General features: G+C 42.9%; 1 protein-coding gene across 1 annotated transcript; it reads right to left on the bottom strand.

Annotated features, from left to right (window-relative positions):
• Positions 1–1713: 1713 nt before the first annotated feature.
• Positions 1714–11806, bottom strand: LOC106570534 (uncharacterized). The gene is made up of 3 exons (XM_014142967.3): positions 11546–11806; positions 9580–9667; positions 1714–6597 (listed from the first exon to the last, which is right to left on the bottom strand). The coding sequence occupies exons 1-3, from the start codon at positions 11804–11806 to the stop codon at positions 5168–5170; spliced, it is 1779 nt and encodes a 592-aa protein (XP_013998442.1). The 3' UTR covers positions 1714–5167.
• Between the last annotated feature and the right edge of the window lie 134 nt (positions 11807–11940).

Below are 11940 nucleotides of genomic sequence, written 5' to 3'. Positions count from 1 at the left end.
CTCTAAGAGTTTTCCACACCTGGATTGTACAATCTTTTACCATTAATCTTTTTATTTGCTCTGGTTGTTGATCATTGCTAGACAGCATTTTCAGGTCACCATAGATTTTCAAGCTGATTTAAGTCACAACTGTAACTAGTTCACTCAGGAACATTCGATGTCTTCTTGGCAAGCAACTCCAGTGTATATCTGGCCTGGTGTTTTAGGTGGTACTCAGTGATGTGTTGTGTTGGATTTGCCTCAAACATAAAGCTTTGTATTCAGGACATAAAGTTAATTTCTTTGCCCACATTATTTGTAGTTTTACTTCAGTGCCTTATTGCAAACAGGATGCATGTTTTGGAATATTTTTACTATGTACAGGCTTCCTTCTTCTCACTCTGTCATTTAGGTTAGTATTGTGGAGTAACTACAATGTTGTTGATCCATCCTCAGTTTTCTCCTATCACAGCCATTAAACTCTGTAACTGTTTTAAAGCGCTTTGGCTTCATGGTGAAATCTCTGAGCGGTTTCCTTCCTCTCCGGCAACTGATACACTATGCTCAAAGAGATATTCAATGTCGTCATTTATTTTTTTAATCTACTTTTATCTAATAGGTGCCCTGCTTTGCGAGGCATTGGAAAACCTCCCTGGTCTTTGTGGTTGACTCTGTGTTTGAAATGCACTGCTCCTTTGAGGGTTGTTACAGATAACTGTATGTGTGGGGTAGAGATGAGGTAGTCATAAACAAATAATGGTGAACATTATTATTGCACACAGTGAGTCCATGAAATGTATTATGTGATTTCTTATTTAACTAGGCAAGTCAGTTAAGAACAAATTATTTACAATGACGGCCTAGGAACAGTGGGTTAACTGCCTTGTTCAGGGGCAGAACGACAGATTTTTACCTTGTCAGCTCGGGGATTCAATCCAGTAACCTTTTGGTTACTGGCCCAACGCTCTAACCATTAGGCTACCTGCCGCCCCCAACAAAGGGGTTGAATACTTATGGACTCAAGACAGTTCAGCTTTTCATTTATTTGTAAAGATTTCCCCAAAAAATAATTCCACTTTGACATTACGGGGTATTGTGTGTAAGCCAGTGACACACAATCTCCATGTAATCCATTTAAAATTCAGGCTGTAACACAAAATTTGGAAAAAGTCAAGGGGTGTGAATCAGTGGAGGCTGCTGAGGGGAGGACAGCTCATAATAATGTCTGGGATGGAGCTAATGGAACGGCATCGAACACATGGAAGCCATGTGTTTGATACTATTCCACTCCAGCCATTACCACGAGCCCGCCTCCCCAATTAAGGTGCCACCAACCTCCTGTGGTCTGAATACTTTTTGTGTGGTTACTTGACATGATACAGACACAATTAATTATTTAGATTTTTCTTCAGCTGAGTGGCCAGATGGTTCACCTGCAGACCCAGAGATGTCTAGAAGCTGTGAAGGAGAAGGGGGGTGAGAAAGAGAAGGACACGGAAGGTCACCAGAGATGGGCCAACGCTACCCATGTGGCATCAGCATCTTGCCTCCGTCGATACCCGTGTTTCTGTTAAGGATATAATGCAAGTGCTATGGTGTGGAAATAATTTAACCATACATTACAAAGGAAATTAACTATGATTTTGTACAATGCCGCAAATAAAGGAATATTATATTTTATGAAATTGCCAGATTTTGTTGGCAAATAGCCTATAATGTAGGCTTAATGATTCATCCTTTTATTTGTTTTTATTGAAAACAAACACAAAACAGGCAGGTACAATGCACAAGTTACAATTACATCATCTTTGAATCAGTCAATTTCCAATTATGAATCCCATTTCTCCCAGCATTCCTGGCCTCTCTCATTCTGTGTTCTAAAGGTCATAGTAATGAAGCCTATGTGATATGGTGTGCTGTGTTGTGTTCTGCCGTCTTAAAAGAGGAGTCGTGCTGAGGGTCTGACCTTTATTCACACATCTGGTTCACAAGGCAAGAGGAAAGGGGACATCAGGGCTGGACGTCATACAGGCTATACAGCGCATTCAGAAGTATTCAGACCCCTTCCCTTTTTTTCACATTTGATTACATTGTATCTATTTTACAATAAGGCTGTAATTTAAAAAAAAACATCCCTCATCAATCTGCACACAATACCCCATATTGACAAAGCAAAACAGGTTTTATACGCAACAGAAATACCTTTTTTTACATAACTATTCAGACCCTTTGCTATGAGACTCGAAATTGAGCTCAGGTGCATCCTGTTTCCAGTGATCATCCTTGAGATGTTTCTACAACTTGATTGGAGTCCACCTGTGGTAAATTCAATTGATGGAACATGATTTGGAAAGGCACACACCTGTCTATTTAAGGTCCCACAGTTGACAGTGCATGTCAGAGCAAAAAACAAGCCATGAGGTCGAAGGAATTGTCCGTAGAGCTCTGAGACAGGATTGTGTCGACGAACAGATCTGGGGAAGGGTACCAAAAAAATGTCTGTATCATTGAAGATCCCCAAGAACACAGAGGCCTCCATTATTCTTAAACGGAAGAAGTTTGGAACCAACAAGACTCTTCCTAGAGCTGGCCGCCCGGCCAAACTGAGCAATCGGGGGAGAAGGGCCTTGGTCAGGGAGGTGGCGAAGAACCTGATGGTCACTCTGACAGAGCCCGAGAGTTCCTCTGTGGAGATGGGAGAACCTTCCAGAAGGACAACCATCTCTGCAGCACTCCACCAATCAGGGCTTTATGGTAAAGTGGTCAGACGGATGCCACTCATCAGTAAAAGGCACATGACAGCCCACTTGGAGTTTGCCAAAAGGCACCTTAAGGACCCTGACCATGAGAAACAAGATTATTTGGTCTGATGAAACCAAGATTGAACTCTTTGGCCTGAATGCCAAGCATCACGTCTGGAGGAAACCTGGGACCATCCCTACGGTGAAGCATGGTGGCAGCATCATGCTGTGGGGATGTTTTTCAGAGGCAGATACTGGGAGACTATGTACAAAGAGATCCTTGATGAAAACCTGCTCCAAAGTGCTCAGGACCTCAGAACTGGGGCGAAGGTTCACCTTCCAACAGAACAACGACCCTAAGCACACAGCCAAGACAACACAGGAGTGGCTTCAGGACAAGTCTCTGAATGTCCTTGAGTGGCCCAGCCAAAGCTTGGACATGAACCGGATTGAACATCTCTGGAGAGACCTGAAAATAGCTGTGCAGCGACGCTCTCCATCCAACCTGACTGAGCTTGAGAAGATCTGCAGAGAAGAACGGGAGAAACTGCCCAAATACAGGTGTGCCAAGCTTGTAGCATCATACCCAAGAAGACTTGATGCTGTAATTCAACAAAGTACGGAGTAAAGGGTCTGAATACTTATGTAAATATGTAATTTTTGTTTTTGCAAAAATTATATATTTTTTGCTTTGCCATTATGGGATATTGTGTGTAGATTGAGGGGGGAAATGATTTAATCAATTTTAGAATAAGGCTGTAATGTAACAAAATGTGGAAAAAGTCAAGGGGTCTGAATACTTTCCGAATGCACTGTATTTGCTATGCCTCCCCTTGTTCAGATGGAAACAGTTCCAATTAGTGTATTTCTTTAACAATGCCTAACCATTGGGTCACATTGGGGGGAGGATAACTGAATGAATAATTTTGTATTAGTGTACACAATCAAGATTTGAGCCATACAATTCAGACCATTCAGACGGCAGACTGATCAATTCGCTGACTGATAACTTTTGTTTCTCTTTCTTAGGCTTTGTCACCATGAGTCAGCATACAGTAATATTATTTGAAATGAAATGAAAATGACAAAAGTACTAAAAAGGGTGTTCATTAACAAAACAATGTAACTATGATCTACTATACTGAAGCAAAATATAAAACGCAACAATTTCTAAGATTTACTGAGTTAGAGTTCATATAAAGGAAATCAGTAAATTAAAATAAATTCATTAGGCCCTAATCGATGGATTTCACATGACTGGGAATACAGATATGCATATGTTGGTCACAGATACCTTAAACAAAAAAGTATGGGTGTGGATCATAAAACAAGTCCGTATCTGGTGTGACCACTATTTGCCTCATGCAGAGTGACATCTCCTTCACATAGAGTTGATCAGGCTGTTGATTGTGGCCTGTGTAATGTTGTCCCACTCCTCTTCAATGGCTGTGCGATGTTGCTGGGTATTGGTGGGAACTGAAACACGCCGTCATACACGTTGATCCAGAGCATCCCAAACATGCTCAATGGGTGACATGTCTGGTGAGTATGAAGGCCATGGAAGAACTGGGACATTTTCAGCTTCCAGGAATTGTGTACAGATCTTTGCGACATGGGGCCGTACATTATCATTCTGAAACACGAGGTGATGGCGGTGGATGAATGGCAGGACAATGGGCCTCAGGATCAAGTCACAATATCTCTGTGCATTCAAATTGCCAACGATAAAATGCAATTGTGTTGGTTGTCCATAGCTTATGCCTACCCATACCGTAACCCCACCACCACTGGGCATTTTGTTCACAACATTGACATCAGCAAACAAGCTTGCCCACACAATGCCATACACATGGTCTGCGGTTGTGAGGCTGGTAGGATGTACTGTCAAATTCTCTAAAACGACTTGAGGTGGCTTATGGTAGAGAAACTAACATAGCATTTTTCTGGCAACAGCTCTGGTGGACATTCCTGCAGTCAGCAAGTCAATTGCACGCTCCCTTAAAACTAGAGACATCTCTAGCATTGTGTGTCGTGACAAAACTGCATATTTTTGAGGGGCCTTTTGTCCCCAGCACAAGGTGCACCTGTGTAATGGTCATGCTGTTTAATTAGCTTTTTGATATGCCACACCTGTCAGGTGGATAGATTATCCTGGCAAAGAAAAAATGCTCACTAACAGGGATATAAACAAATTTGGCACAACATTTGTGAGCAATAAGCCTTTTGTACATATGGAACATTTCTGGGATCTTTTATTTCAGCCCATGAAACATGGGACCAACCCTGTACATGTTGCGTTTATATTTTTGCTCAGTATAATAATGTTTCAATGTATTCCATGACTATGTAACGCTATTGTTTCACTGTGGTGGATTAATCTAAAAGTGATTCCTATGAATACAATGAATTTCATAATAAAAAGGTGTCATAAAAAATGCCAACCATGATCATTTACGACATCTAGGCAGGTGTTTGGAGAGGTGTGCTTTCCGAGTGAAGCTGAAAAGGCAGTGGGGGCAGGGATACGGTCTCTCCCCTGTGTGGGTCTTCATGTGGACTTTGACGTGACTCCGTTCATAAAAGCTCTTCCCACATTCTTGGCAGGAGTATGGCTTTATATCACGGTGAGTGTGGGTCCTCATGTGACTTGTCAGAGAACCAGAACGGTTAAACCGGCTGGGGCATTCAGGGCATTCAAATGGCTTCTCCCCAGTGTGTAGGAGCTTGTGCTTGGACAGATCCCCAGACTGAGTGAAGCTTTTACTGCACTCGGTACAGGTGTATGGTTTCTCACCCGTGTGAGTCAGATGATGGTTCTTCAGGTGTGAGAGTCGAAAAAACTTCTTGTCGCACACTGTGCAGTGGTAGGGCCTCTCCCCGGTATGTGAGCGCATGTGTAACTTCAACAACCCCAGCCTCAAGAACGCCCGCCCACAAACCCCACAGTGGTAGTTCTTCTCGTTGCTGTGGATCTTCAGGTGTGTTTTCAGATAAGCTTTGTCAGCAAAGTCTTTACCACAAACGGTGCATTTGAAAGGTCTCTCCCCCGAGTGTGTTCGCAGGTGAAGCTTCAGATGGGCCCTGCTTGCATACCTCTTATCGCATTGGGTGCAGGAGAACTTCCGCTCACCAGTGTGAACCGACAGGTGAGTCCAGAGGAGCGACTTCCGTTTGAAAGTCTTCCCGCAGTCCTGGCATTTGAACGGCTTGAGCCCCGAGTGTATTAACGAGTGATAACGGTAACCGCTGTTCTCTGAGAAGCGCTTGCCGCACTCCTTACATTCGTATGGCTTTTCTCCAGTGTGGATGCGCATGTGAGTGTCCAGGCTCGTAGGAGTACTGAGGATCTTCCCACACTCTGAGCAATGGAAGCCGACTTCCAGACAGACCACAGTCTTAGTGTCCTTAGGTTTAGTGCCCTCTGGTTCTTGACACCGGTGTGGCCCTAGTCCCCAGCAATTCTCAAAGCTCTTCCCACAGTCAGCACAACTGATGTGACCATCGGTGCGAAAAACAGCCATTTTGTGCAAATTCTTGCAGTGCTTCAGCAGGGTTCCCAAGTACGGGAATCTACGGGCACACTGCGGGCAGGGGTGGAGTTTCCCCGGAACCCTGGGGGGACGGGCAGGTTTCTGGGGAAGGGCAGAGGGGTGGGCCTGGCGGGTGTGGATGTGTAGCTGTCGTGGGGTATGGAACATGCAGCTACACTGGGGACAGCTGTGTGTGGGGGCGTACACCGTTTTACTCTTTGAGACGTGGCTTTTCAACATGGCCAGGTACTGCTTCTGGTGTTTGGTCTTGATGTGGTTCTCCAGGAAGTAACAGTCAGTGAAGGAGATGGTGCAGTGCGGACAAGGAAAGAACTGCGGAGAAGAGACTGAGGGAGAGGGATAAAGAGGTGATTAGGCCTTGAACTCAGAATAGCCTATGTTCTGTTCAGCTTGAGAAGGAGAGCGTGAAGATGAGGAGGACCGGAGATCAACTTTGATAGCTTGCTACTACTATAATAGATTATTAAAAACAATATGTTTCTTGCCCGTTATGTATTTATCAGAGTTATTGACCTCACAATAAGCCATATTCAAGTAACTTACATTGTGGTGCTGAAACTTGAAGAAGCAGCCGCAGCACAATCGAAAATGGCTCATGGTGCAGAAAGTAGGTACATTTGAGTAGGCATAATTTCAAGGTCTTCATTTTAAATTAGACTTTACTAACAACAATAGGGCTTTGTGTTGGAGCCTATTTCTTCCCATTTAAGAAATGAGGTAGGCCTACAGACAGACTAAATTAGGCTATATAGTCTGCTATATCCATAGATTTTATTGGTCAATTCCTCCACCCAATATCCACTCTTTAAACGGGTATGCCATAGACCTACCTTTAATTAAAGAAAATGAAAAAACGCACAGGCCTACCGTTGTTAGCTTAAGATTTAAGAAAATAAAACAGATCTAATTAAATAAAGTGATACACAGTTGAAGTCGGAAGTTTACATACACTAAGTTGACTGTGCCTTTAAACAGCTTGGAAAATTCCAGAAAATGATGTCATGGCTTTAGAAGCTTCTGATAGGCTAATTGACATCATTTGAGTCAATTGGAGGTGTACCTGTGGATGTATTTCAAGGCCTACCTTCAAACTCAGTGCCTCTTTGCTTGACATCATGGAAAAATCTAAAGAAATCAGCCAAGACCTCAGAAAAAAAATGGTAGACCACCACAAGTCTGGTTCATCCTTGGGAGCAATTTCCAAACGCCTGAAGGTAACACGTTCATATGTACAAACAATAGTACACAAGTATAAACACCATGGGACCACACAGCCGTCATACCGCTCAGGAAGGAGACGCGTTCTGTCTCCTAGAGATGAACGTACTTTGGTGCAAAAAGTGCAAATCAATCCCTGAACAACAGCAAAGGACCTTGTGAAGATGCTGGAGGAAACAGGTACAAAAGTATCTATATCCACAGTAAAACGAGTCCTATATCGACATAACCTGAAAGGCTGCTCAGCAAGGAAGAAGCCACTGCTCCAAAACCGCCATAAAAAAGGCAGACTACGGTTTGCAACTGCACATGGGGACGAAGATCGTACTTTTTGGAGAAATGTCCCCTGGTCTGATGAAACAAAAATAGAACTGTTTGGCCATAATGACCATCGTTAAGTTTGGAGAAAAATGGGGGAGGCTTGCAAGCCGAAGAACACCATCCCAATCGTGAAGCACGGGGGTGGCAGCATCATGTTATGGGGGTGCTTTGCTGCAGTGGGACTGGTGCACTTCACAAAATAGATGGCATCATGAGGGAGGAAAAGTATGTGGATATATTGAAGCAACATCTCAAGACATCAGTCAGGAAGTTAAAGCGTGGTTGCAAATGGGTCTTCCAAATGGACAATGACCCCAAGCATTCTTCCAAAGTTGTGGCAAAATGGCTTAAGGACAACAAAGTCAAGGTATTGGAGTGGCCATCACAAAGCCCTGACCTCAATCCCGTAGAACGTTTGTGGGCAGAACTGAAAAAGCGTGTGTGAGGAAGGAGGCCTACAAACCTGACTCAGTTACACCAGCTCTGTCAGGAGGAATGGGCCAGAATTCACCCAACTTATTGTGGGAAGCTTGTGGAAGGCTACCTGAAATGTTTGACCCAAATTAAACCATTTTACGGCAATGCTACCAAATACTAATAGAGTGTATGTACACTTCTGACCCACTGGGAATGTGATGAAAGAAATAAAAGCTGAAATGAATCACTCTACTATTATTCTGACATTTCACATTCTTAAAGTAAAGTGGTGATCCTAACTGACCTAAGACAGGGAATTTTTACTAGGATTAAATGTCAGGTATTGTGAAACTGAGTTTAAATCTAATTCTGTCACTATTAAATGATTAAGCTATTCACCTTCTGTACAATAGAAGATGTTTAAACCCAGACAGCTTTTGGGGAAACACTTGTTACCTTCTCTCATTGGGTTAAGCCACGGAAGAAGAGTAGCCAGCAGTTAAAGCTGTAATTTTTCTGCGTCGGTAGACCTACTCTGTCTTGGGTGGAAAGGTAGTCCTAACATTTGAAAGTACCATGGTCAAATTCCTAAAGATGTCTCAGATTTTATTATTTGCAAACAGGGACAGTTTGGTTGCAAACAAGACACACTGATTTGGCATTAGAGAAATATGATAAGATGAACATAGGCCTCGCTCTCCGTCCATTACTATTATCCTGTCATTTGTGTGATATTAAAAAAGATTCTGCTAATATGTACAATTGCATGAAATGTTTATAAAAAGGCAATTTTTTTCTCTGACCTGCAAACACAAAGATAGATTCATGCAATGATTTTACAATAAAGGAGATCTTTCCACCCCAACTCTTGTCCACGGCGAACCCACAACCTTCTGACTCTCAGCCCTGTGTGCTATAAAGATTCCTGCGTGGCCAACTAACGCTTACAGGACGAATAACAGTTTATAAAACTACATATGTAAGGCTCTAGTCTGTCCAAGAAGTGAGGGTAAATGCTAGGCATGTTTTCTGCTACCCGCTTTGTGTTTTAATTTTTTATTTGGGGTATAGAGGAGGGTCACTTGTTTTTTAAAGTGTTCAGGGAGGGTTTAGGTCAAATCTATTTTGCTGAAGGGAGGCCATCCATTTACATTACAGATCTGATTTTCTTCATCTAACCCTTATTGTAAATAATGTTCACTCCCTATGGGGTGGGAGAGGGAACAAACAAAAAAGAGAAATGTCATTTTCCTAATTCAAGAATAAGGAAATAATCCCCGCTGATCTTCAGTAATTCATCACCCATTTTCACTGCAGTATTGTGTGTAGACTGGAGTATGTACATGTCCTACCTTCATTGTTGTCTTCTTCTCTCCTGGCATCCGTCTCCTCCTTCACCAAACGCACTTTAGTTTCTCTCAGAAGAGTCTTAAGCACCACCTTATAGATTACAAAGATGAAGAAACCGCAGTAAGCATAAACCAACAACTACACTGAACAAAAATATAAATGCAACATACAACAATTTCAAAGATTTTACTGAGTTACAGTTCATAGAAGGAAATCAGTCAATTAAAATAAATTAGGCCCTGATCTATGGATTTGGCCTGTGTAAGGTTTTCCCACTCCTCTTCAATGGCTATGCGAAGTTTCTGGATATTGGCGGGAACTGGAATATGCTGTCGTACACGTCGATCCAGAGCATCCTAAACTTGCTCAATGGGTGACATGTCTGGTGAGTATGTATGGCACGACAATGGCCTCAGGATCTCGTCACGGTATCTCTGTGCAATAAAATTGCCTTCGATAAAATGCAATTGTGTTTGTTGTCCGTAGCTTATGCCTACCCATACCATAACCCCACCACGGGGTACTCTGTTCACAATGTTGACATCAGCAAACCGCTCACCCACACGACACCACACATGCTGTCTGCCATCTGCCCGGTACAGTTTAAACCAGGATTCATCTATGAAGAGCACATTTCTCCAGCAGGTCAGTGGCCATCAAAGGTGAGTATTTGCCTACTGAAGTCGGTTACGAAGCCGAACTGCAATCAGATCAAGACCCTGGTGAGGGCTAAAAGCACGCAGATGAGCTTCTCTGAGATAGAATTTCTGCACAAACTGTCAGAAACTTTGGTTGTGCAAACCCACAGTTACATCAGCTGTCCAGGTGGCTGGTCTCAGACGATCCCACAGGTGAAGAACCCGGATGTGCTGGTCCTGGGCTGGTGTGGTTACCACATGCCAAATTCTCTAAAACGACATTGGAGGCAGCTTATGGTAGAGATATTAACATTCAATTCTCTGGCAACCGCGCTGGTGGACAGTCCTGTAGTCAGCATGCCAATTGTGGCATTGTGTTGTGTGTCAAAAACGGCACATTTTAGAGTGGCCTTTTATTGTCCCCAGCATAATGATCATTCTGTTTAATCAGCTTCTTGATATGTCACACCTGTCCGGTTGGGTGGATTAGGAGAAATTCTCACTAACAGGGATGTAAACAAATTTGTGCACAATAAGCTTTTGTGCATATGGAACATTTCTGGGATCTTTTATTTCAGCTCATGAAACATGGGACCAACACTTTACATCATTTGTTTATGAGCTGTCCATTTTCGATTGATTGTGCTGCGGCTGCTGCTTTAGTTTCAGCACAATGGAAGTTACTCAAATCTGGTTTATTGTGAGGTCAATAACTCTGATAAATGGGCAAGAAACATCATTGATTTAATTAAAAACAATATAGTAGTCGCAAACTATCAAAGTTGACCTCCGGTCCTCATCTTCGCACTCTCCTTCTCAAACTGAACAGGACACAGGATACAGGCTAGTCCGCGAGCAAGATAGTTCATCTTTTGGACTAGGCCTAATCAAAAATGATTTGTGGAAGAAGCCTTTGACTCTTGCTGAACTGCCACTGTAGGCCTACACAGCACAGCCATTGGTTAGGCAGATCAGTAAGAGCAGAGCAGGGCTCGGGGTTGGAATTTCCATTGCAGTGTGTAATGCAGCCTAGTTGTATTTACACCATCCCAGCTGCTATCTTAGAAATATAACTTTGCTCTGTGCATCACACTAAATAGCCAATACGCTCACTTGATATTGTGCGCCCAGCTGAGAATCAGAGATGAGGGGCAGCATCAGGCACGTCGATATATAGCATAATAAGCAACTCATTCTAAAACTGAGAAAATTTGAAATTTCATAAATTACATGACCCTCCCCTGGACTAGATTTTCCTCCAGGTAACCATTCTGTAAATGTCGATCCATCCCTAAAAGTCACATGTTGGTGAAAGACTAACTCATCTTACGTTGGACAATTTTGTTAGTATCACCACAGGACTCCTCGATATCTTGTTATACCGGGTCGCTTGGTCGGACGTAGTTTGATGTTGCTTGACGTGCTTTTGCTGCTCCAGCAAAGGACGTTTGGAATGGTCACCAATTTCCTTCCGTTCAAAGTCTCCTGGTTCTTTTTTTATTCGGATGGAGTTGAAAGTAACCCCATTAGTGTTGGACTGTTTAGTCCTCTTGGTTGTGTTGCTTTGCTTTTTCCCAGGTTTGTTATTCATCGTGTGGACTTGAGTACCTCCGTCGACACCTTCCCCTTCCTTTGAATTCTGCGAGAAAGACTAGCTTGGTAACGTTAGACTGAACTCAAGACCAGCTCATCACAATGATATCCTATCCAACACACACACAAAAG

The sequence above is a fragment of the Salmo salar genome, chromosome 14, assembly GCF_965601325.2.
Source record: "Salmo salar chromosome 14, fSalSal1, whole genome shotgun sequence".
Taxonomy (NCBI): Eukaryota; Metazoa; Chordata; class Actinopteri; order Salmoniformes; family Salmonidae; genus Salmo; species Salmo salar.
Note: the sequence above shows the minus strand (reverse complement) of the source record. Positions and strands in the feature narration are given on the sequence as shown.